This window comes from Taudactylus pleione, unplaced genomic scaffold (assembly GCF_031769625.1).
Source record: "Taudactylus pleione unplaced genomic scaffold, aTauple2 ptg001408l, whole genome shotgun sequence".
NCBI classification, from domain to species: Eukaryota; Metazoa; Chordata; class Amphibia; order Anura; family Myobatrachidae; genus Taudactylus; species Taudactylus pleione.
Genome location: NW_028285808.1, coordinates 174,959 through 198,760, shown reverse-complemented (window position 1 = coordinate 198,760; position 23,802 = coordinate 174,959). Strand labels below are relative to the sequence as shown.

At 46.5% G+C, this 23,802-nt stretch overlaps 1 protein-coding gene across 4 annotated transcripts in view; it reads left to right on the top strand.

The window, feature by feature from the left end:
* The window catches only part of KIAA0232 (KIAA0232 ortholog), an 82,130-nt gene that overhangs the window by 46,175 nt on the left and 12,153 nt on the right, over positions 1–23,802 (top strand). For 2 of the 4 annotated variants that reach the window (XM_088463556.1, XM_088463557.1), the window contains exons 4-6: positions 17,554–17,644; positions 17,798–17,879; positions 20,106–23,253. In XM_088463556.1, coding sequence (XP_088319682.1) covers positions 17,554–17,644; positions 17,798–17,879; positions 20,106–23,253 — 3,321 coding nt within the window. Of the gene's footprint in view, positions 1–14,704; positions 14,764–15,713; positions 16,147–17,553; positions 17,645–17,797; positions 17,880–20,105; positions 23,254–23,802 lie in introns of those variants that run through there. The other 2 variants (XM_088463558.1, XM_088463559.1) reach the window with 2 other exon arrangements.

Genomic DNA, 23,802 nt, shown 5'->3' with positions numbered 1-23,802 from the left:
TACTTTTACTATAACGGGCGCGCAGCACCAGACTGTCCTCCGGACGTCTGTGCTGCCGCCCTATCACCCTTCTGCGGCGGTGTGACACCAAGCCTGTTAGGTACTCCCGGCGGGGCTCCACCTGGGGGATGGCCACAGCAGGTACTCCCTACAAATCCTTTGCCTTCCCCATGGGTGTTTTTATATGTGACTTGTGCTAGCGCTAATCTCTACTTTCCATTCTGTCAGCTTATACCTTTCCCTTTATTCTACTATACCCTGAACATACGAAGGTAAAAGGGGTTCATTGTACCTCACATCTGCTATATAATTGTGAGGGCTATCACATACTAAGATATAGCACGGTTGCACTGTGCCGTATTACACACACTCCCCAGAGGACCTCATTCAGGATGGCCTTTGTACTAATTGTTACACAGCCCCAGGCTCCTCAAACTTTGTGTCTCTTCAGGACCCACCATGGACTGCCTTTTCACAGATGCTGGCAAAACTTGTGGACCACATAACAGTCCCCGTGGTAGCGCCACCTGGGGGATGGCCACAGCAGGTACTCCCTGCAAATCCTTTGCCTCCTCCATGGGTAGACGTACTGTATCTCAGTACAGTGTTTGGCTAATACCTCTACGGTTTTTCAGAAAATGCTGCAAAAGGAAAACCCTTTACCTACTTAGCCTATTAACTGTGCTATGTTATTTTCCCAGTCCACACAGTTATCTGAATCTGATATATCATCTTGGGGGACAGAAGACAGACCACTCTCACTCTGACTCAGGAGAAGAGGAGACACCCCTCCAAAATAAATATACCTGCTCTTGTGAGAGCTGTAAAAATAATTTTACAAATCGAGAACGTCAAAGTAGTTTTACCAGAGTTTACTCACTCTGACCAGCTACAGTGCCTTTCAAAAGTATTCATTCCTCCCCGAACCCCCCCCCCCCCCCCCCCCCCCCTCCCTTTTGGCTTTTTACCTTTAATGTTACATTGCATCCTGTAATTAATCAATTTATTTTTATATGAATTTTAGGTGATGGATCTGCACAAAATAGTCTAATTTGGTGGAGTGACATGAGAAAAATATATATAAATCTTCATAAAAAAAAAAAAATTCTGAAACTTGGCATGTGCATTAGTAATCACCCCCTTTGCTTTGAAGCCCCTCAAAAGATCTGGTGCAACCAATTTCCTTCAGAAGTCACATAATTGGTGAAATGAAGTCCACCTGTGTGAAATCTAAGTGTCACATGATCTGTCAGTATAAACACCCCTTTTCTGAAAGGCCCCAGAGGCTGCAACACCACTAAGCAAGAAGCATCACACCATGAAGACCAAAGAGCTCTCCAAACAAGTCAGGGACAAAGTTGTTGAGAAGTAAAATTCTGGGTTGGGTTATAAAAAAAAAAAAAAAAAATATATATATATATAAAAAAAATATCCAAATATTTGATGATCCCCCGGAGCACCATCAAATCCATCATCATGAAATGGAAAGAACATGGTACCACCACAAACCAGCCAAGAGGGCCGCCCACCAAAACTCAGACCGGGCAAGGAGGGCATTAATCAGAGAGGCAGCTCAGAGACCAAAGGTAACCCTGAAGGAGCTGCAGAGTTCCACAGCAGAGACTGGTGTATCTGTGCATGTGACCACAATAAGCCATACACTCCATAGAGCTGGGTTTTATGGAAGAGTAGCCAGAAAAAAGCCATTACTTAGTGATAAAAATAAGAAGACACGATTTGAGTTTGCTAAAAGGCATGTGGGCGTCTCCCCAAGTGTGTTGAGAAAGGTGCTCTGGTCAGATGAAACTAAAATTGAACTTTGGCCACCAAGGAAAACGTTCTGTCTGGCGCAAACCCAACACATCCCATCACCCCAAGGACACCATCCCCACAGTGAAACATGGTGATGGCGGCATCATGCTGTGGGGATGTTTTTCAGCAGCAGGGACTGGGAAACTGAATCGAGTCGAGTGAAAGATGGATGGTTCTAAATACAGGGATATTCTTGAGCAAAACCTGTTTCAGTCTGCCTGTGATTTGAGACTGGGACGGAGGTTCACCTTCCAGCAGGACAATGACCTGAAGCATACTGCTAAAGCAACACTCGAGTGGCTTAAGTGGAAACATTTAAATGTGTTGGAATGGCTTAGTCAAAGCCCAGATCTCAATCCAATTGAGAATCTGTGGTCAGACTTGAAGATTGCTGTTCACAAGCGGAAACCATTCAACATGAAGGAGCTGGAGTAGTTTTTCCTTGAGGAATGGGCAAAAATCCCAGGGGCAAGATGTGGCAAGCTCATAGAGACTTACCCAAAGCGACTTGCAGCTGTAATTGCCGCAAAAGGTGGCTCGACAAAGTACTGACTTTAGGGGGGTGAATAGATATGCACGCTGAAGTTTTCTGTTATGTTGTCCTAAATGTTTGATTCACAATCTAAAAAAAAACACAACTTCACAGTTGTAGGCATGTCTGTGAATGAAATGATGCACACCTTCAAATAATCCATTTTAATTCTAGGTTGTGAGGCAACAAAACATGAAAAATGCAATGGGGGAGGGGGTGTGAATACATTTGCAAGGCACTGTATCTGATCACATGAGTGAAGCTTGGAATATGCCCGGTAAAAGGTTTCAAATTCCAACGGTTCAGTTCCTTTGACCCTCTTCCAGCTACTAATTGTACTAAATGGGAAATTCCCCCAGCAGTGGATGCTCATGTAACACGACTAGTTAAAAATGCCCCAATACCCATCCATACTGCAACCTCCTTGAAGGACACTACAGATAGACGTATAGAAGCTTGTCATAGATCCATATACTCTTACAGGAGCTGTTACTCGTCCTGCTACGTCCTGGGTGGCAAAAGCCATTGAGAGTTGGGCAGAGGTCCTAGAAGAGACATTTCCCCCAGATGCTTCGAGGGAACAGCTGTCTTACATATCTCACATTTGTGATGCAGCCTCCTACTTAGGTGAAGCAGCTATGGATACGGCTCTCCTGGCCTCCAGGCTATCTGCCACTTCGGTAGTGGCCCGCCGTAGTCTTTTTCTACGTTCCTGGAAAGTAGATTCCCACTCAAAATGGGCTCTGGAATCTCTGCCTTATTCCGGTGACATCCTATTTGGTCCAGAATTGGATAAAATTGTGACTACCTTGGCAGCTTCCAAGATGGCGTTCCTGCCCTGTGCATATAATACAAAGCCGCAGACGTCATCCTTTCAGTCCTTTCACCCTCAAGGAAAAGCCAAGGGTCAGTCCTTTCCACGACAGCAGACTTCAGCCAAGGCCTCCAAGCTTAGAGCGAAACAGACCTGGGCTACTAGATGTCCACCTGCCAAGTCTGAGGACAAGCCTACAGCCTGACAGGGTAGGCCTCTGCCTGGATAAGGGAAGTGGTCTCCCAGGCATACGCCCTCTCATTCCTGAGGCAACACCCAGATCAACTGGAAAGCAAATCTTCCCTAACACTCTTTCAAAGGATGGTACATTTGGGAGCCCTCCTGGACTCTAGTTCAGAGAATCTTCCTAATGGTGGACAAGTTTTCGGCAATCCAGCTCAAACTACGCAGACTGCTCCACAATCGCCGAGTGTCAATTCACTCTGCAATGCAGGCCTTGGGATCAATGGTGTCCACCTTCGACATGGTGTAGTTTGCCCAGTTTCACTCCAGGCCCCTACAACACCTGATCCTCTCCAGGTGGAACAGGCTACCCCATCTGCTGAAATCGCAGATGATAGGTCTTCCTTCCCCCCTCCCCTACCCAGAGGTTTGCCTTTCCCTAGCCTGGTGGCTACGGACTTTGCCATTTGAACAAGAGTCGTCCCTATTGGAACCTGGACTGGGCTCTCCTCACCACGGATGCAAGCCACCGAGAGTGGGGTGCAGTAACTGGCCAGCACTCCTTCCAGGGTCAATGGTCCCCAATCGAGGCAGTGTTGCAAATCAACATCCTGGAACTTCGAGCCATCTACAAAGCTCTCACTCTGGCTCAGAATATTCTGCCAATCAGGCTAGAACAAGTACAGTCTGACAACGCCACGGCTATGGCCTACATAAATCAGGTTCTGGACCCTAGAAAGATTGATAATCAGGAGACTCCCTCCGATTTATTTAGAACAAGACTTAGAATTGGTAGTTATACCATGGCTTAATTCAGATCAGAAATTTCCGGTTCCATACGGGAAGATAGCTTATAAAGAACATTCACCACTAGTGGATATTTCTTAAGATAGTTTACCACTGCTCACTATTCTGGATGGGGCCTCTCTAAAAGAAGGCTCAGACCGGAAGTGTGAAAGTATATCTATTTTTCTACTTCAGGGTCGATAGGGTATCCACAGGATACCTTGGGGTATAGGTGTGACGTCAGTCGCAGGGCACCAAAGAGTTAAGCTTTCAGCCTCCCAGGATGCACTGGCTCCCCCTCCTATACCCCGCCCCCGAGCCAAGGCACCTCAGTTTAGTTTGGTGCCCGGCCGGAGTCGAGTGCACCTGTTGGAGTGGGGGCTAGAAGAGCCCCTGAAGCTTTTTCTTCATGCAGCTGTGGCTGCACATCTGGATGAACAGCATGGACAGTCAGTCCTGACGTCCATGCTGTCTTCCCTACACCCCGCCGGTACCAGAACGCCGGTACTGATCCGGGGATGCTGGTGGGCATCTGGGGTCACAGCTAGCGGTGACCCCAGATGTTCCGGACCATGGCCGGATTCAAGGGGGTCAGAGGTAAGCAGCGGGGTCCCGCGGTGGGTCCCCGCTGATCACATGGTCCTAAGTCCCCAGGCAGGAGGCTCCCTGGGGACTGGCTGCAGCGTGGAGCCAGGCGACCAACCTGCGCTTCCACTACCCCCTGGGACAGCGGACCACAGCAGAGCGGTAGCGCTGTGGCGTCCCAGGGGTTAAATGCATGCCAGGGGAGCACGCCTTCCCTGTCTCACAGCCGGCGCCTCCCCCGCTGCACACAGCCCTCTCTGCACTGTGCTGACTGGCCCTGTGTCAGCGCTCCTCCCCCAGGCCAGCCTCCTCTCTGCTCCTCGGCGGCCATCTTCTCCAACGCATGGTGAACGCTGCTGGAAGCACTGGACGGAAGCATCGTGGTCTGGGTCCCCCCGCATACCTCTCCTCCGCTGTGGTCAGGTCTGTGTATGCAGCGCTGTGTCCTACCAGGCCCTGTGTCTGTGTAGTTGAGTGATCAGCGCTGTTAGTGCAGGAATTGATTTTCTTTGCATTGTATGTGACTGTGCTAGCGCTGCCTGTAACTTTTCTTCTCTAAACTGTCAGCTTTATTACTGTCCCTGTTCTTTCTGCTAAGCCCTTGCGGTGCGGTGCTGCAGGGTGGTCTCTCGCCTATTTAATATATAATTGGTGAGAGGGGTCACATACGTGGTGCCATCATGTCTGAAAGTGATTTTCCCCTCCGGCTACAGTGTACCACGTGCAAAGTACCGTTAGGGGAGGGGGAGGGTAGCGCGGAGGGCCTTTGCCGGCAGTGTTTGTCCATGGCGCGGCCTCTTACGGTTACAGCACCGGTACAGGAGCCGCCCTGGGCTTGTTTCGCTCAGGCGTTAACAGCTTTAGTGGGCCAGTTAGCTCCGCAGCCCGCGTTTACTCCGATGGGTTTGTCCCAGCAGTCTGTGGTGTCGTCACCCATGCAGGGTTTCCCACGACAATTGGTGGTACCCCACAGTCTCCCTATTTCCCCGCTCCCGGCTTCTCAGGAGCCAGCGTGGGTTAACTCCCTGACGAGTTCTGTACAGCACTTGTCGGATGTATTGCAAGGGGAGTCTGTGATGCGGCCTCATAAAAGGCCGGTGGCGTCTCTGTCCGCTCCTTATGAGGATGACGAAGGGACGTCTGATGATGGGGAGATTCTGGATCCTTACGATCAGGAACCTCTCCATACTAAGGACGCTGATGCTAAGTCCAAAGTATATATTCCTGGACTTATTCGGGCGGTCCGCACAGCCTTGGTGATTGAGGACGAAGTTCCCCCAGCGGCTAAATCTAAATATGCCTTTTTCAAAGATGTGAAGGGCGATGCCACAGTCTTTCCTCTTTCGGGTCAGTTGGTGGACCATTTAGAGGAGGCGTGGAAACAGCCTGGCAAAAGATACCAGCCGCAGAGATGCCTGGCGGTGGCTTATCCGTTCACGGATAATTATTTTTCTAAGTGGGAATCCCCTCCACAGGTGGATTCTCACGTGACCCGTCTTGTCCGTAGTGCCACATTGCCGATGCCATCCATGTCCTCCCTTAAGGATGCTACGGACCGCAAGGTGGAAATCTGCCTGAAGTCCGCTTATTCCCTTGCGGGGGGGGGGGCAGCACGGCCGGCTATGGCCATTTGCTGGGTTGCCAGAGCGATGGAGCGCTGGGCGGATTCATTAGAGGCTTCTTTTGATTCCGACTGTCCGGCCGAACAGGCGGAGTTGATTGCCAATCTCCGTGATTCGGCCACTTACATCATCGAGGCGGCTCTAGACATTAGTACTCTGGTGTCTAGAATTTCTTCAGCAGCGGTAGCTGCTCGTCGCACCTTGTGGCTGCGATCCTGGAGGGCGGACGCAGATTCCAAGAAGGGTCTGGAAGCCTTGCCGTTTACCGGAGAAGTTCTCTTTGGTCCGGATCTGGATAAGATTGTGGCCACGCTGGCGGCAGCCAAATCGGCTTGTCGGCCGCTGCTCCTTCTGGTTCTGGACCATCGTCCTTTCGGTCATCTAGGGCCCAGGGCAGGCCCAAACCACAGTCGTTTCCTCATCAGGCTGGCCCTAGGAAATCGGTCAAGCCCCGGAAGCAGGCATGGAGTACCAGACGTCCGGCCCCCAAGCTAGATGACAAGCCTGCGGCCTGACGGTCCGGGCCTCCCTTTGGGGGATCCCAGGGTGGGAGGCCGCCTACTGCAGTTCGCCCAGTGTTGGTCGGTCACTACGACAGACACTTGGGTTCTGGAGGTGGTCTCCCACGGGTACGCCCTCTCCTTCCGGCACAGACCCCCGGCTTGATTCTTCACCACGGGTCTACCATCAGACCGGAACAAGGCTACGGAAATGCGGAAGGTATTGCACACTATGCTCCAGGCTGGAGTTATAGTGCCTGCTCCATTCTCCCAGAGGGGCCAGGGTTTCTATTCAAATCTTTTTTTGGTACAGAAACCCAATGGGTCGTATCGTCCGATTCTCAACCTCAAAGCACTCAACAAGTCTTTGCGGGTACCGAAGTTTCGGATGGAGACCCTACGGTCCATCATTCTGGCGCTGGAACCGGGGGACTACATGGTGTCATTGGACATACAGGACGCTTACCTGCATGTCCCTATTCTTTTACGCCATCAACAGTTCCTCAGGTTTGCAATCCGCAGCGACCACTTCCAGTTTTGGGCGTTACCTTTTGGCCTGGCGACAGCACCACGTGTCTTCACCAAGGTGATGGCGGTCATGGCGGCTTCTCTGCGGCTGCAGGGAGTCCGCATGTTGCCGTACTTGGACGACCTGTTATTAGTGGCGGGATCTCCAGAGCTCCTGTTACGCCACTTAGACCTGACCATTGCCCTGCTGCAACGGCACGGCTGGCTAATCAACTGGCAGAAGTCCACTCTAATCCCGTCTCGGAGGATTCTGCATCTTGGAGCCTTATTGGACTCGGGACAGCAAAAGATCTTCGTGACGGAGGAAAAGATCTCTGTTTTGCAGTCAAGGGTGCGCAGTTGTCTGCACAGCCGCCAGGTGTCTCTACACTCGGCGATGGGGTTACTGGGCTCCATGGTGTCGGTGTTCGACATGGTGGAATATGCCCAGTTTCACTCCAGACCTCTGCAGCACCTAATCCTGTCAAAGTGGAACGGGCTGCCTCAGTCTCTGAAGTCCCAGACGATTGTGTTCACCCCGGAGGTTCGCCTGTCCCTTGCTTGGTGGTTACAGACGACCCACCTCAGCGAGGGATGTCCGTTCTGGATTCCAAATTGGGTCCTGTTGACTACGGACGCCCGTCTTCGGGGCTGGGGAGCAGTTTCGGGTCCACATCTGTTCCAGGGCAGGTGGACTCCGACAGAAGCGGAGCTTCCAATCAATATCTTGGAACTCGGTGCGGTCTTCAATCCTCTCCAGCAGGTACATCGGTTTCTCCAGGGTCACCCAGTACAGGTCCAGTCGGACAACGCTACCATCGTGGCCTACATAAACAGGCAAGGAGGAACCCGAAGCCGGGCGGCTCTCGTAGAGGTGTCTCGGATCCTGGTTTGGGCGGAGCGCAATCTTCCGGCCATATCGGCGGTCTTCATCCCGGGAGTGCTCAATTGGGAGGCGGACTTTCTAAGTCGCCAGGACGTTCATCCGGGGGAATGGTCCCTGCACCCGGACGTTTTTCAACTACTGGTGGACAGATGGGGTCTTCCAGAGATCGACCTCATGGCGTCCCGGCACAACAACAAGTTGCCGGTGTACGGGTCTCGCACAAGAGACGAAGGGGCGTCTCTGGTGGATGCTCTGGCCCTCGGGTGGACGTTCCGGTTCGCATACCTGTTCCCTCCGGTCTCCCTTCTTCCACGGGTAATCCACAAATTCAAACAGGAAGGAGGGACGCTCCTGTTGATAGCTCCCGCGTGGCCCAGACGGCACTGGTTCTCAGACCTTCAGGGTCTGTCCGTGGACAGTCCTCTGCGGTTGCCGCTACGACCGGACCTCTTGTCTCAGGGTCCTTGTCGTCACCCGGACCTGACTCGGCTGTCTTTGACGGCGTGGCTGTTGAGACGGCCATGCTGAGGTCCCGGGGGTTTTCCAGCTCTGTGGTGCGTACCATGTTGCGTGCTCGGAAACCGTCTTCCGCGAGGATATACCATCACGTGTGGCATACGTTCTTTCAGTGGTGTCGACCGAGAGGTTATGCACCGCGGGAGTTTCGTCTGTCTCGGATTCTCTCCTTCCTGCAAGCGGGACTAGATCTTGGGCTTCGCCTTGCTTCTTTGAAGGTACAGGTTTCGGCCCTGTCTGTCTGGTTTCACCGTAGGATTGCTACAATCCCGGATGTGCGCACCTTTATGCAAGGTGTTCTCCGCATTCAGCCGCCCTTTGTTCCACCTGTGGCGCCTTGGGATTTGGCTGTGGTCCTGAGGGCTCTCCAAGGACCGCCGTTTGAACCACTGGGCTCAGTGGATCTTAAATGGCTAACAGCTAAGACTGTTTTCCTTCTGGCTATTGCTTCGGCCAGACGTGTTTCTGAGTTAGGGGCTCTTTCTTGTAGACCCCCTTTCTTGGTTTTTCATGGGAACAGGGCAGTGCTCCGCACTCGGCCCGAGTTTCTTCCCAAAGTTGTTTCCCAGTTTCATGTTAACGAGGAAATCGTTGTTCCGGCCTTTAACTCACCGGGTCTTTCCGTGGGTGAGGCCTCTTTGGATGTTGTGCGGGCCTTAAGGACTTATGTTGACCGCACTTCTTCGTTTAGGAAGTCGGACGCTTTGTTTGTCCTCTATGGCTTCCGTAAAAAGGGTTGGCGTGCTTCAAAGCAAACTTTGGCAGCCTGGATCCGTATGGCTATTTCTGAAGCTTATCTTCATGAAGGCCTACCGGTCCCTCCTTCTGTGAAGGCTCATTCCACTAGGTCTGTGGGTCCTTCGTGGGCAGCTCGACGTGGTGCCTCTGCAGTCCAGATCTGCAAGGCTGCTACGTGGTCCTCTGTCCATACCTTCGTGAGGTATTACAGGTTTGACACCTTCGCCTCTCAGGATGCTTCCTTCGGGCGGCGGATTCTCCTTTCAGCACAGGAGCGTCCCCACCCTTAAAGGATACTGCTTTGGGACATCCCCAAGGTATCCTGTGGATACCCTATGGACCCTGAAGTAGAAAATATGAGAGATGGTAAGAACTTACCCTTGTTATCTCTATTTCTACGAAGTCCATAGGGTTCCACAGGACTCCCGCCATGTCGCACCTGTGCTGCAGATGGGCTTTGCTCTGGTCGCCGTTTTTTTCCGTCTCCCTCTGGTGAGAATGTGATTCTTGTATGTGTCCAGATCTTTGTTCTCTCTCTTCCTTCTCCTCCTCCGGCCTATGGCTTGGTAACTAACTGAGGTGCCTTGGCTCGGGGGCGGGGTATAGGAGGGGGACCCAGTGCATCCTGGGAGGCTGAAAGCTTAACTCTTTGGTGCCCTGCGACTGACGTCACACCTATACCCCAAGGTATCCTGTGGAACCCTATGGACTTCGTAGAAATAGAGATAACAAGGGTAAGTTCTTACCATATCTCATATTTTATGTTGCTGCAGGGGCAGCTTTAAGGCCAGTATTGTATTAGCTTGGCTAGCTAATGCAACAGAGGTGGACTGACCTTTTGATAGAAGGGACCCTATCAAATCGGTCTAAGTCTCTGTTATTATCAATTGCAGAGTAGCTCAGAGTTGCAGATTATTTGAGGGAAGCTGCTTTATAAAGGTTTTTCGTACAGTCAAAAATGTCTGGGCCAGACTCATTCTGTGGGTAAAATCGTGGAATGCGGATTCAGAGACAGAACTTTTTAGAGGGCTTAAGCCACGTATCAATTAGGCGATTTTAATAAACTATTGAACAATTATGACCTCTTAATCGTTCGTGCACTATAATGTCGGAAACGACCAGCGATGCGCGCTCCCGCTGGTCGTTTCTGACATCAATAATCGCCTGAACATTCCGGTCAAACTGCCGATAACGACAGATTGGCCATGTTCAGGCATGAGGGATGGTGCCTACACTGAACGACATATCGTTCAGTGTAGGCACTACAGGGGATCAGGTACGATTTACTACATCGTAAATCGTACAGACTTTCCATAGTCGAGAAGTGGATGTGTACCTTTTACTTTTTGAGGTAAAGTTTCTCTTTGGCACACAACTAGATAAAAGAATTTCTGAGGCCACAGGAGGTAAGTTTTTGTTTTTACTTTTAGAAAAATCTCAAGTCTAAAAGGGTCGCTACTTTCGGCCAGTCAGCCACATCCTTTCGGGCTATGGGTCATCTGCGCTGTTCTGAGGTTTTGCAAATGGCGTAACACAAATTAGGGTGAATAGGAAGGAGCCATAGAAATGGGTGCATAGGCTTCAGGATACATCAGCATGACAGGAACTGCATACACGCAGAATTTTCTCTGGTGGGTTGGGTGTCTGTCTACTGCTATTTCAGGGGAGAAGGTGCTCTTCAGACCATTTAATGACCGGTAAAATAGAGGTTACATTCTTAGTATTTTGTGTCCGCTACCACGAAGGTACTTTTCAACAAGGTTATCAAATGAGACAGACAAGTGTCTGACTTTAGATTGGGCAATCACCGTTTAGGACTCAGGAGTTGTCCCAGTACCAGAAATTTAAAAGAGAAATAGGATTTTATTCTAATCTGTTTTTAGTCCAAAAACCTGATGGGAGTCAGAGACCCATTTCAAATTTAATGGACTTTAATAAAAGACTAAAAATACAGATTCACAATGGAATCTGTAATAACAGTGATAAATGGAGTGAAGGTAAACAAATGTTTGGCATGTAGAGACATCAAGGATACTTACTGTATCTTCCTGTGTCCATTTTTTGAACACGATCCGTGTTTTAAGATTCACAGCCGGATTAAGACCTTTTCAATTCAGGTCTCTTTTTATTTTTCCTGTTCACAATTTAGACTATTTACTTTTCAAAGCAGATTTAAAGGTTTCTCTGCAGGCAGATCTGCTAAGGGCAGTGGACATCCTACAGGTTTATGGCTAGGTTATCAATTGTCCAAGATGATTTCCAGCCAGTGCTTGGGATTAGGCCTTCTGTTCAATACTTAACTAGCCAGTGTCTCTTTGCCAACAGATGAGACATTCAAAATCTAGTTACAAATCTTTTGAAGACGTACATTGGTTCTTTGTTGTATGAAGTTATTAGGAAAAATTATTTTCGCATTCGAAGCGATCAAGTATGCAAGGCTGCATTTCAGGATTTTCCAAATAAACATTTTAAGTGTAATTTGTGTTCCAACCATCATCTATTGGTTCAATTATCATGTCACTAGACAGTCTCTCTGATTGTGGACCCAGTTAGAAACCTGGGACCAAGACAGGAGTTTCCTCCTCCAGGATTTGTCGGTTATCGCAATCGATGCCAGTCCCCAGGGATGAGGGCAGTTATTCTGGACCCTCAAGTTCAGAGACTGTGGCCCAAAAAGGAAACAAGCCCTCCATTTAATGTGCTGGAAATGAAGCTATAGGGGTGATTCACTTGTTGCGCCCGCTACTGTTACTGATGGGCGTCCGACGGAACAATTCACACATTTCTGCTCGCACCCTTCTGTGGTGGCGAGCAGAAATTAGCAAAAACTTCATTTTAGACGGGTTTAGCCATTTTTACGCAGCCAAAGCAGGTTTCACACACCTAGCATAGGCCGAAAAATCTGTTTCTGGCTAAGAATTTGATGGACCTCCATCCTCTGTGGAAGCGTTATTTGACATGTGGCTACCAAGTGGAAAATGGCTATCTACACCAGCGTTTTTCAACCACTGTGCTACGGGCTGTTAAGTGTGCCGCGGCGTTCAGTGCACTTGTACTGTAGTGTTTTATTCCTGTGGAGGCCATTGTGTGTAATATATGTGTGTGTGTGTATATATATATATATATATATATATATATATATATATATATAATATGCCAATGTTTATTATTTTTCATTGGTCTCACACACTGCATCGCCGGATGGAGTGCCTTAGCAATTTTCAAAACTTGTGTAGTGTGCCTTGAGTTAAAAAGGTTGAAAGTCGCTGATCTACACGATGGCGAACATGTTTTTGGGCAGTAATGGACCCGATCACTTTTTAGGAAGTCAAACTCCGTTACATATGCCATAATCCATTCTCCTTTCTGTATCTACCACGGAGATGCATGTTTGACCCACTTCCTTCCTTTAAAAGCAGCATTAATTATAAACTGCTACCTCACTTGACGTTTGTGACCCACCCACATACCCCAAAATAATTTAGTCTTTAAGGGGGCTCTTCAATTGTTCTATCGCCCTCTATCTCTGTCTAAAGTGACTGGATCTCAGGGTACGATATTCAAGTGTTTAGGCGGCCATGCATATCACGCCCAAACAAACAAGGTTTATCCACGTAAAGCGGCTAAACCCATCTAAAGTCCTGCTTTGGGCGCACAAACCACCAACTTATTGCACATTTCAGAGCTGAAATGTGTGCTCCCGCGGCTGTACGCGCCCGAAAGAGCAACAATTGAATTGCTCCGTACCAGGCGCCCGGCACCTGCAGCCGCTGGGGCGAACTATTGAATCGCCCCCTATATGTATGTTTGATAAAAATAAGAACTGTGTGTTGGTTTTTTTAATGGTCTTAATTCATAGGGAAGACTTCAATTCTCTGGTATCAACATGGAGGTTAGTGTTCCCGCCGCACCCAGCCTCATTTTGAAGGTGCAAATGCACCCTGCTCGTTTAGCGGCACCCTGCTAGAACAGCCTGCCCTGTGCCATCCCCACAAACAGGCGGCAAGGAAAGGTTGCGGTGATCTCCGCTGAGTAAATGGATGCCATGCGCATGGCATCTATTCACCTTGTGGCATGAGCTTGGGGTGAGCCCAGCACCTCCGTAAGTGCTGGGCATGCCCCCAAGTGTGACGAATTGGGGATGTGTCACAAGGATGCATCCCTCCCCGGTCGGCCAGACCCCCTTTTCGGGAGCCCATAGAGGTGTGCAAGAAAGTCGGTGATGTTGGGCTATCATTCTCTACTGCAATGTGCACAGCTGTACGTCACTGTGACTTGAGTACTCCCCTAAATGTGTACAAATTTTATTTTTGTTTTTTGTACTATTGAGCAGTTTAGTACAAGCTGTGCAAAATCCGTTAAATGGATTTTTTTTTTTTTCTTTCCCTCTTTGCGGCCTTTACCTAACACTCATGAAATAAAATTCTGACCTTGTATTTTGTAAATGAACATCATTAGTATCGTGGGATATCTGGCCTACTTGGGGGAAGCCCGGAATTGCAGTGGATTCTATTGACAGAGCTGTTTTTCTGCCTCATCACCAGCACAGTATAGATTTAGCAGTGGGATTGTTATATAATTGCTGTTGGGCTCTGCTGTTCGATTTTATTTTATTATTTTTTTCTGTTCTACTGGATAAACTATATTAAAAAATTGCTCTCAGCACTGCTAGTTTTGGACCTCATAACTAGTGTGGTGCCATAGATCTGTCGGGAGTCAGGCAAATGATTTGTCATGTTACAGAATCCTGTTGGCCAAGGTTTGGTAATTTCCAGACCACACTAAGAGACCCACAAGTGAATCTTGCAGAACTGTGGCTGTATTCGTTGTGGCTTCAGCAGAATTGCAACCATTTTATTTCTAGGTAGGGCGGTTATCAATTTAGGTGCATATTGTCATTTCAGTTTTGATAGACGTCTTGAGGAACAGTAATGCTGCAATATATTACTTGATTTAATAATAAACATAGAAGTTGTGATTTGCAATTGTTCAATTTCTACACATTTTTATCAATTTGTATGTTTTATTGGCATTTAACTTGTGTATATACGTGGTGCCATAACTGTACAGGGTGAATCACCCTGTGCCTTACCTCACGTGGCTGAGCAGCTGACTGCACACAACAGCTGCTTAATCCTTCACTCTGACAGCCCACATTCCAGGAACAGCAATATGATGCCCTGTGCCTGAATGTCCCAAACAAAAGTCCTTTTCCTCCATTATTCTACCCTACACAAGGATGAAATGAGCATGCCGGTTTCTGGAAAGAATAAATGCACTCAGTAAGTCCAGCTATGCAATGTGCAGGTAGTATTCTATATCGTGGATGAAGTACTATATTGTAGCCTTCAGCAGCCTGCAACTTTTCCCGGCTCTTGTAGAATTACAACTCTGATCTGTTCACCAGATCCGGACAGCGCATGTTCTAGAGATGCAGGCTGCTACATATATTTATTTCTAAGTAGAACAGACTTAATTTATGAGCCATGTTAAGTCGAAACTTAGGGGGGAATTCAATTAGATGTGGGGTTTACTACGTGGGGAATAGATATGGGTTTCATGCCCGGAACTTTTGAATTAATTGCAGTTTTCCCCACCAGGAAAACATGGGTAACATGCACTAACCCATAGAATACTTGTAAAGTGCTGGAATCTATTTCCCTGCACGTTAAAATGCAGTCTGAGGCTCAGCATTCAAGGTTCCCGAAGCTAATTGAATTACCTCCTAAGGGGTAAATTTGTTAAACGGCCGCTGCATCTCACCGTGTTTTTACCCAGAAATTTTCATTTGCAATTATATTAAAAGCAAAACACACAGCAGGAATGTGCATCCATAGATTACTCCTGCTAACATCTGAGGTGGTTTCCTTTTGGCCCACTGGCTAGTGGAGTTTTTTTTTTTTTTTTATTCTTCCTTCCCCCCCCAGTCCTGTTTTTAGGGTTCTTGAGTAAGTGAACTTCACACAGTTTGCAATCGCTTCAGTCTATTAAGCGTTCTGGATGTGTAGATTGCAGAAGCATGCGTGTTTGCAGGGCTCTCTGTACATGTAACATTAGAACAACTGTTTCCTTCTCAGTGAAGGTCTTTAGAGAAAGCCGTTTTGTCAGTAGCTGGAGTTGTGGGCGGTGTCTATCAGATGATCTATGCGAGCGTGTCACTGTATTTTTAGTGCACTCTTAATTTTCCTAGGATATCCTGAGCCAGTCCTGAGGAACATGGAACAAGCTGATCCTAAATGTTTTGATATTCTTCCGGGGAGACGAGGGCCATCGTGCAATACAAATTGAATAGGCTAATTGGTTGCTCTATCATTGAGTAGACTTCCTCCATCCCGTCCTGGTTTGTTTGACAGCTATCCTTTCTGCGTGCTCTTCGTGTTGAGGCTTCTAAAATGAAATATTCACTTTGAATTGACTTGCAATGTTCCTGAATGCTCTCCAATTCTGCCCCGGGCAGAGTTACTCTGCATTGAGATGCCGGTGTGAGCTCTAGGGGGTTTGTTAGTCTGCACTGAATTACTTTTTTTTTTGTTTACTTTTTCAATTTCTCTTTGCTACTATGTTCCACTCCGCACAACAGCAGCATGCAGAATGTCAGCTGGTTTAAGATGTGCGTCATACAGGAACAAATTGTTTGCTTCCAAAACGTCACTCCTTAAGCTATGGTAAGAAAGGGAATAAGATTGACTAATGGCAATGTTTCCTTTCTTCTGTGACAGTTAAGCATGCTAATACAGTGTTCTAGTTAGGGATTCTGAATGTTTGTTTTTTTGAGGGTTTTTTTTGTAGGTTTTTTTTTTAAAAGTTGTATATTCTGTGAAGTCAGATGTCTCAGTAGGTGTTTAATGCGTTAATTATATATTTTTGCCTAGTCATTAGTCTCTATACCCGTAGCCATAGTGAGTAAGCAGCATGGTGTAATGAGTCTTTATGTACTTCAGCAATCAAAAAGTCATCAAATGTAATGGTATGTTATGTTTGTAGTCAATATGGAGATAATATCCTAAAAAAAAAAACAACCCTTAGATGGCAGCAGGTTTCTTTCTTAAGCATGTCAGAAATGCTGTAATTGATAAGGTGAATTAATTTAGACTGTATGGTTTTTGTATAATGATTATCTTCTAATGGTTTTTTTTTGTCTCTGCCTTATTCTCATTGTGATGATTTTCTTTTAACACTGGTTTCCGCCTGGACATTGCAAAAAAGGCCTCTGTCGTCATTACACATTATATGGGGGGGGGTTATTCAGTTGGGAGCACAGATTTCTGCTCGCATCCTCCTGAGGTGGCAGGCAGAAATGTGTGAAAAGTCCTGGTTTTGGGGCGCCAAAACTGCTGTTTGGGCACACTAACCAAGGACTTCAGACAAGTTTAGCCGCTTTGCATGGCTAAAACTGGTACTTTTGGGCACAACCGGCGTGAAAAAGGAATTGGCGCCAGAACAACAATTATCTGTCTAAAGTGATTAATGATGGGGTGTGAATTGAAATGTTTGTTTATGCTACAACATTGCAGGGTTTTGGTTGCTCAAGATTTACTGACAAATGTTTTAATTTCACCCAGTGGGAACACACATTTACCTATATGTTGTATTTCCCAGCCCCCCCAAACGGTGAAACACTGTACTGTGCTAGGCTTAGTCACCGCTATGGCTAATAGTATGGAAATGTGCATTTTCTACATAGAAAACAGAGCACTAACATATTCGGCTGCTTCTGTAGGCTGGAGCTTGCCAGTGGGTTAGTGAAAAATTAGAACGGCACATGTAGTCAGTGTAAAGCCCGGCATGACCGAGTGCTACCTTAAATTTTCACTACCAACCTGCCGACCAGCGGCAGCTGATACAAACCGCCACTTTGTAAATAAAGCCAATTATGTGTGATTATCTCGCACCCACTCTAATATTTTTGTTCATAGCTGTGAGGGGGGCGAGTTCAGATGCCGGTGTTCACACAATGCTGCAGCGGCAACTCTCCATCTTTGTGAGTGGGTGTGATTATAATGGCACCTGATCGAATTACCCCATTGCCGATGTTTCTGATCTGATGGGTTTTTATATTTTTTATTTTTTAGAGCTCTGGAATTGAAACTTTAGTTGAAGAGCTCTGCTCCAAGCTGAAAGATCTCCAGAGCAGCCAAGGCGAACAGCTGGCCATAACTAAAGGTAAGTAGTCCATCTATCCCCACCCGTATGCTACTGATGACTGACACCTTGACGTACATTATGTTTTAATTCCCAAGTGGCTACTTTTTGTTTAACTTTTGACATGGCTTGTTCTCTTACAATATTCAACTGACTGTATTTCTCATTATGCAGAAGAGAAGGGTAACAAGAAAGTAGATGGATCGCTGTCACCAGAGGCTACATCATCTCCAGCAAGAAAGGATCAGGCAGAAATGTAAGCAATGCCAGTTATCACAAGGTTTTGTTTCACCGATACTAACCCCACAAAGCCAATGCCAAAAGTTTTTATTATTTTTAGTGTCTATGGAAAGTCACATTGTAGGCAGTTGTCATTTATTTTCCTAAACTTCCTATTGCACAGGTTTTACTACTGTCTCCTGTGTTTAAGGTGTTGTAACTTACCAAATAAATCACTCATACACCCCACCATCTGCCAGTATTGGCACCTTGTGGGGGTCCCTTACTTTGGACTGTAATCGGCAACATCCTCACACGCACGTAGCCAGGATATATGCTAATTTTGATATCATGGCAAGGGCGTGTTTACCAACTCTAAAGGCTCATACACACTAGACGATAGGTATCGTCCATATCGTTCAATTTATCGCTATTGTTCATAGCGTTCAATATCGTCCAGTGTTTTTGCAAGATCTAGTTAACTATGCGAGCTCCCGCAAATCGTTAACTGTCTTTCATCGCCTGAACTTGCAGGCTAACCTGACTATATCATCAGGTTGTGCATATTCAGGGATGAGGGAGGGTGACCTCACTGAACAATATAGTTAACGATATCGTTCAGAGTGTATGCTCAATTATTATTCCCGACATTGAGCCTGGCAGTTCAGGGAAAACACTTAAGGTGTCTGCACACATGGGACGATGTGCGCCCTGAACGAACATCGTTCCGTGAGTTCCCGGCAGGGGTCTGCTCCACTAAGCGCGCACACTGAACGAAATCAAGAACTACAGTCAGGTGCATAAATATTGGAACATTGACAGAATTTTCATATTTTGGCCTGCTTAATTGATAATGAAATAACGAGGGAATAGCCCACACCTGTCCATGAAATAGCTTTTGAGTTGATAGTCCCATTACTTTTGGCACATATAGAAACCGTTGGAATTCCTACACCGTTCACCTGATTTGGATGTAATTACCCTCAAATTAAATCTGAAAGTCTGCAGTTAAAGCACATCGTGTTTGTTTCATTTCAAAGCCATTGTGGTGGTGAATAGAGGCCAAAATATGAAAATTCTGTCAATGTCCCAATATTTATGCAATATTTCGTTCAGCGCCGGGCACCCTTCCTCTTCAAACATATCCAACCTGACCATATCGTCAGGTTGGGCAGGAGGTTCGGGCGATGAACGAAAACTGCAAACAGGAGCGCACATTTGTAGTTTTCGTTGATCGTTTTGGGGCAAATACTGCGATTTTTTTTTTTTTTTTTTTTTTTTTGAACGATTTGTCAGCGACAAATCGTTGAAAAAAAATCGTCCCATGTGTATGCACCTTTTAATGATCTGCTCAATGAGCGATATTAAGTGTGTATGCGGCTTAAGGCTTTCTGTTAGAGCCAGTGTCTGACCTTTCCAGCTATGGTGAAAACTGAAGTTAGTGTTCCCACTAGGCTGTTTTAGCGGGGCGCGGCGCCCTGCCCTCCTTCTGGAGGGCAAAAAGCACCCTGTCCTCACAGCCTGCGGGTGCCGTTCTCACCCGCGGGACGCCATGTCCCGGTCACCGCCGGAGAATAGACGCTGGGCGCATGCGCCCGGCATCTATTCTCCCTTTCTGCAGCGCTTGGGGGCTGCCCGGCATGTCCGTAAGCGCCGGGCATGCCCCCAAGTATGACTAAAAGGGGACGCATCTTATAGACACGCCCCCTTTTCACGACCACGCCCCCTTTTCATGACCACGCCCCCTTTTTGGAAGCGCGCGTGCACAAGGTTGCCCTCTCTAGCTCCGGCGCTCTGCCTGCCGCCGGAGCTAGAGTGAACACTAGAAGTGTTTTGCAGTGGTCCTGGGATTTCATCATAGTTGTGTTTGGGAGAATGGGGCAGTTAGTGATTTGTTTGGTATATAGAAATCCCTTTAATATGAGGTTCTGAAAACATACATTGCATGAAAAGAAGAGCGACGAAAAAGTTATTTAGCCCTAGATTTGGAACTAAATGATGTCCAGGAAGGTTGGCTTATTCTAGAAAATATCATTTATGGTAAGCTCTTGTTTTAGGACACTAGCTGCACATCAAATGCAAACCTGCCTCCATAGTTTGTTTTTACATTCCAGAATGACCTCTGTAACACCTAAGAACCCATCATACATGTTAAAACACAACAAAAGAAAATGCGTTTATAGTGACAGGCACAAAAGGTGTGAAGCTTTCTTGAATAATATACCATTTTTTTAAATTTTTTTTGTCTCCCACTCCATGTTAGGTATTATGAAGCTTTTCCACCTCTCTCAGAAAAGCCAATTTGTCTGCAAGAAATAATGACCGTATGGAACAAGTCAAAAATCGGCTCTTATTCTAGCTCCTCCTCATCTTCCACTGCCCCGCAAACAAGCACCGAAACACCATCACCAAAGAACTGCCATAGCGAAACTGAAACATTGGTGACCAGCAAGGATAACGGAGCTTCTGACACTGTACAGGAAAGAATTCAACAAAGGAAAGGCAAAAACGAGAGAGAGATCAAGACAAGTAATGGCGCAAATGAAGATAAAACTATTGCATCAAAAAGTGTGAGGCACAAGTCGAATGGCAAGATCCGCGCTCGATCCTGGTCATCTGGCTCAAGCGAAGCGGGTTCGAGCTCTAGTGGCAATCGGGACGACATGAAAGCAAGATTCCTAAAAGTAAGGCATAAAGTTAGGGAGGTCCGGAATAAAAAGGGGATAACCGGACCAAAAATTCCACCGAAAAAGGTTGAGAGGAAAAAAGCTGTGGCAAGCTGCAGCGCAGGCTCTGTGAAGCCACTTTGCAAGAGAGTAAAACGTACCGGGAAGAAATATGTATGGAAAGATTTGGACAATGAAGGAAATGACATCTGTGAAGAGAGCAAAAATGAAACAAAATTTAGAGAGGAACCATTGTGGTACACTGAACCTATAACAGAATACTTTATTCCTCTAAACAGTAAAAGTAAACTGGAGACGGCTTATAGAAAGAATCTGAATTGGTATAACACGCCAGAGGAGATCGAAGAGTTGTCTGAGATTGTAAAAGATCTTCGGTTAAACAACCACAATATCCACGAAACATACCTCGCCGCGGGTACCTTTATTAAGGGTCACTTTGTAGAAATGCCTGCAGTTGTAACAGAGACAAGTGATCACACAAGGACCTCGAACTGTTCTCTTCCGGAGGACAATTTTTTGGATGATGTTCATCCTTTAGAACTCACACACTTCTATGAAGTGGAAATTGATCAATCCATGTTGGATCCTGGTGCCTCAGATAAGATAAAAGGAGAAAGTCGCATCTTGAATATGATTCGACAAAAAAGCAACGTGAAAAGTGATTTTGAGGCTGAATCTTGTGAAGTGTTAGGTAAGGATTTGCAAGGGGGGAGTGCAATATGGACAGAATCAACCAGTTCTATTGGTGCTGAAGATTTTTTCTTGCAAGACCATAGCAAATTAGCTCAATTTTGGGAGTCCTATTCACCTTCAAGCTCTGCTGATGCAGATGGGGAGAGTTTGGGAGGAGACTCTCCAAATACATTTTCCCCTTTTTTAGACAGCACAAAGCTTAGTACAGACATGCACGCAGGCAATCAAGATTTATTTTTGGATGGAAAAAACTCTTATTTTTCAGTGTTTGAAGTGCAATGCAGTAATTCTGTATTCTCGTTGCCCAGGGAGAGGGTTTTGAATGAGAAAGGTAGAGTCGAGTCTTGTTCCAGCACGATTGGGTTTGGGAAAACCCAGTCGCGATTACTTATATGGACCAAAAATAGTGCCTTTGATGAAAATGAACAGTGTTCAAATCTTTCAACAAGAACGTGCAGTCCATGGTCACATTCAGATGGAACCCGATCAGATACAGAGGCTCTTAACAGTCACATAGAAGATTACGCTCAATTGAATACAGAACAAACAAATTACATAATTCCCAGAGTTACTTTAACTTTCCAAGAAGAGTGCAAATCGCAGAGCTCATTCCTGCACAATAGAATTTTGGGTGGCGAATCCATGTTGGTTTTGGGTAACAAATCTAAGTTAGAGTCCCTTTGCGGTATTCAGCTTGAGCAGGAGACTGAAGAAATATCTGACACTACAGAGGTCGAGTGTGAAAACAGTTGCCATAAACACGGATACAGCTCAGGAGTCATTAAAGACATATGGACAAATATTGATGATCAGCTATTCCCTATAGATGTAAATACGTTTACTTGTCAAGATAGTAATGAGACGGAGGAAAATTTTCAAGAGCCCAGCAAGGCTGTTCAAAGATCAGAGTACCATCTTTGGGAAAGTCAAAAAGACCCAGCAGAAAAGAAAGCTTTTCTCACATACGATTCATCAAAGGTTGATGGTGGTGACTATATGACGCCCTCTAAACCCTGGGATATAAACCACGTAAACGAGAATTCATTCATTCTTGGAGGAGTTTACGGCGAGCTCAAAAACTTTAATGGTGAAGTTGAATGGGCTGTGGTACCCCAGAGTCCGACTAAAGCAAGTTTATTGGAATGTGCTGCCACAGATGTTGTCACGATTGCGGGCACTGATGTGTTCATGTCTCCAGGGAATAGTTTTGCTCCTGGCCATCGGCAAATATGGAGACCTTTTGTCTCTTTTGAAGATGATGAGCAAAGCGGAGATAAAAGCTCAAACAAGGGCTTCTCTTTCATACTGCACGAAGACCTGCTCAGAACCTGTGACAATTTCCAGTTGGAGGAGCCAGGGATGGGTTACTCTTTCTCTTCTTTTGAATTGAACAATCGATTTTCACAAGTTCTTCACGTGGAATGCTCGTTTGAACCTGGAAATGTCACTAGCAGTAGTCCTAACTTTAAAACAAAAGCGTTGTGTTCTGACTCAGAGAGTGAAGTTGGTCATCCAAGAATTTGTGGTGTGGACAGAACACCGTATAGATCGATAAGAATATCCCCGCGTACTCACTTCCGCCCAATACCTGCATCTGAACTGTCTCCCGGAGTAGGAAGTGAGTCGGACTCAGAGTCTGAAAAAGACGAGGTTGTCGTACCTACCCTCTCTGAAGGAGAGGCGTATGATGACCCACAGGATGATCTTAAACCGCTAGAAGAAGATGCAGAAAATGAAGGTCATTTTTATGGAAAGTCTGAGCTGGAATCTGGGAAGTTTCTCCCTAGATTACAGAAATCTGGCATGGAGAAAAGTGCACAGACTTCTTTGGATGGTCAAGAAGAGTCGTTTGGCTTGTTGCCTGCGGAGAAACAAGATCATTTAGACTTTAATATTTTAGAGTCATTTGAAAGTGATGTGCCTGAGAACTCCAAAACTAGTTTCAAAACGTTGGAGTTGAAAAGTAAAGCGGATGGGAAGGGCACCCTCACTTCTGGATACAATTCTACATCTGCAGTAGAGCTGGGAGAGGTATGTACATCAGACTTTTTTTTTTTATTTTTTTTATTGCGTACTTGTATGAATGTTTGTACTTCAAATACCATCCATTACTGTGCAGAGGTGGGTGCTCAGGGATGTTTACTGAAAGAAGAGCATTGAAGCATCTTCAGGTTTTCCCACCTCCTTTCATTGTATAGTATATATCATGTGTGTGCCTCCCCCTGCCCCATACAAACTGGGAAAGTTGCCTAGTTCTTACAATACAGCGCTTCCTGTGAATTTTGGACATGGTCTCAGCCACAGAAGCGAGCCATTCAATACAGGCACCTAAAACCATGTTGGGTGACTGCAGCACTTTAGAACTGGCTGGCATGTGTCGTATCATAGAGGTCCCCAGTCACAGTAAATACTATGAAACTCTTGTATTGTGCAGAGGATGTACCAAGTGTGGTGCTCCATCCTTGGGTGAACAGATGAATGATGAAAAACAGATGTTATACTTTTTGCAGATTGACACCTAAAATGCATAGTGAATAGAAAGTACTAGTCTCTTATGTAAAACTGGCTTGCCAACCTGCT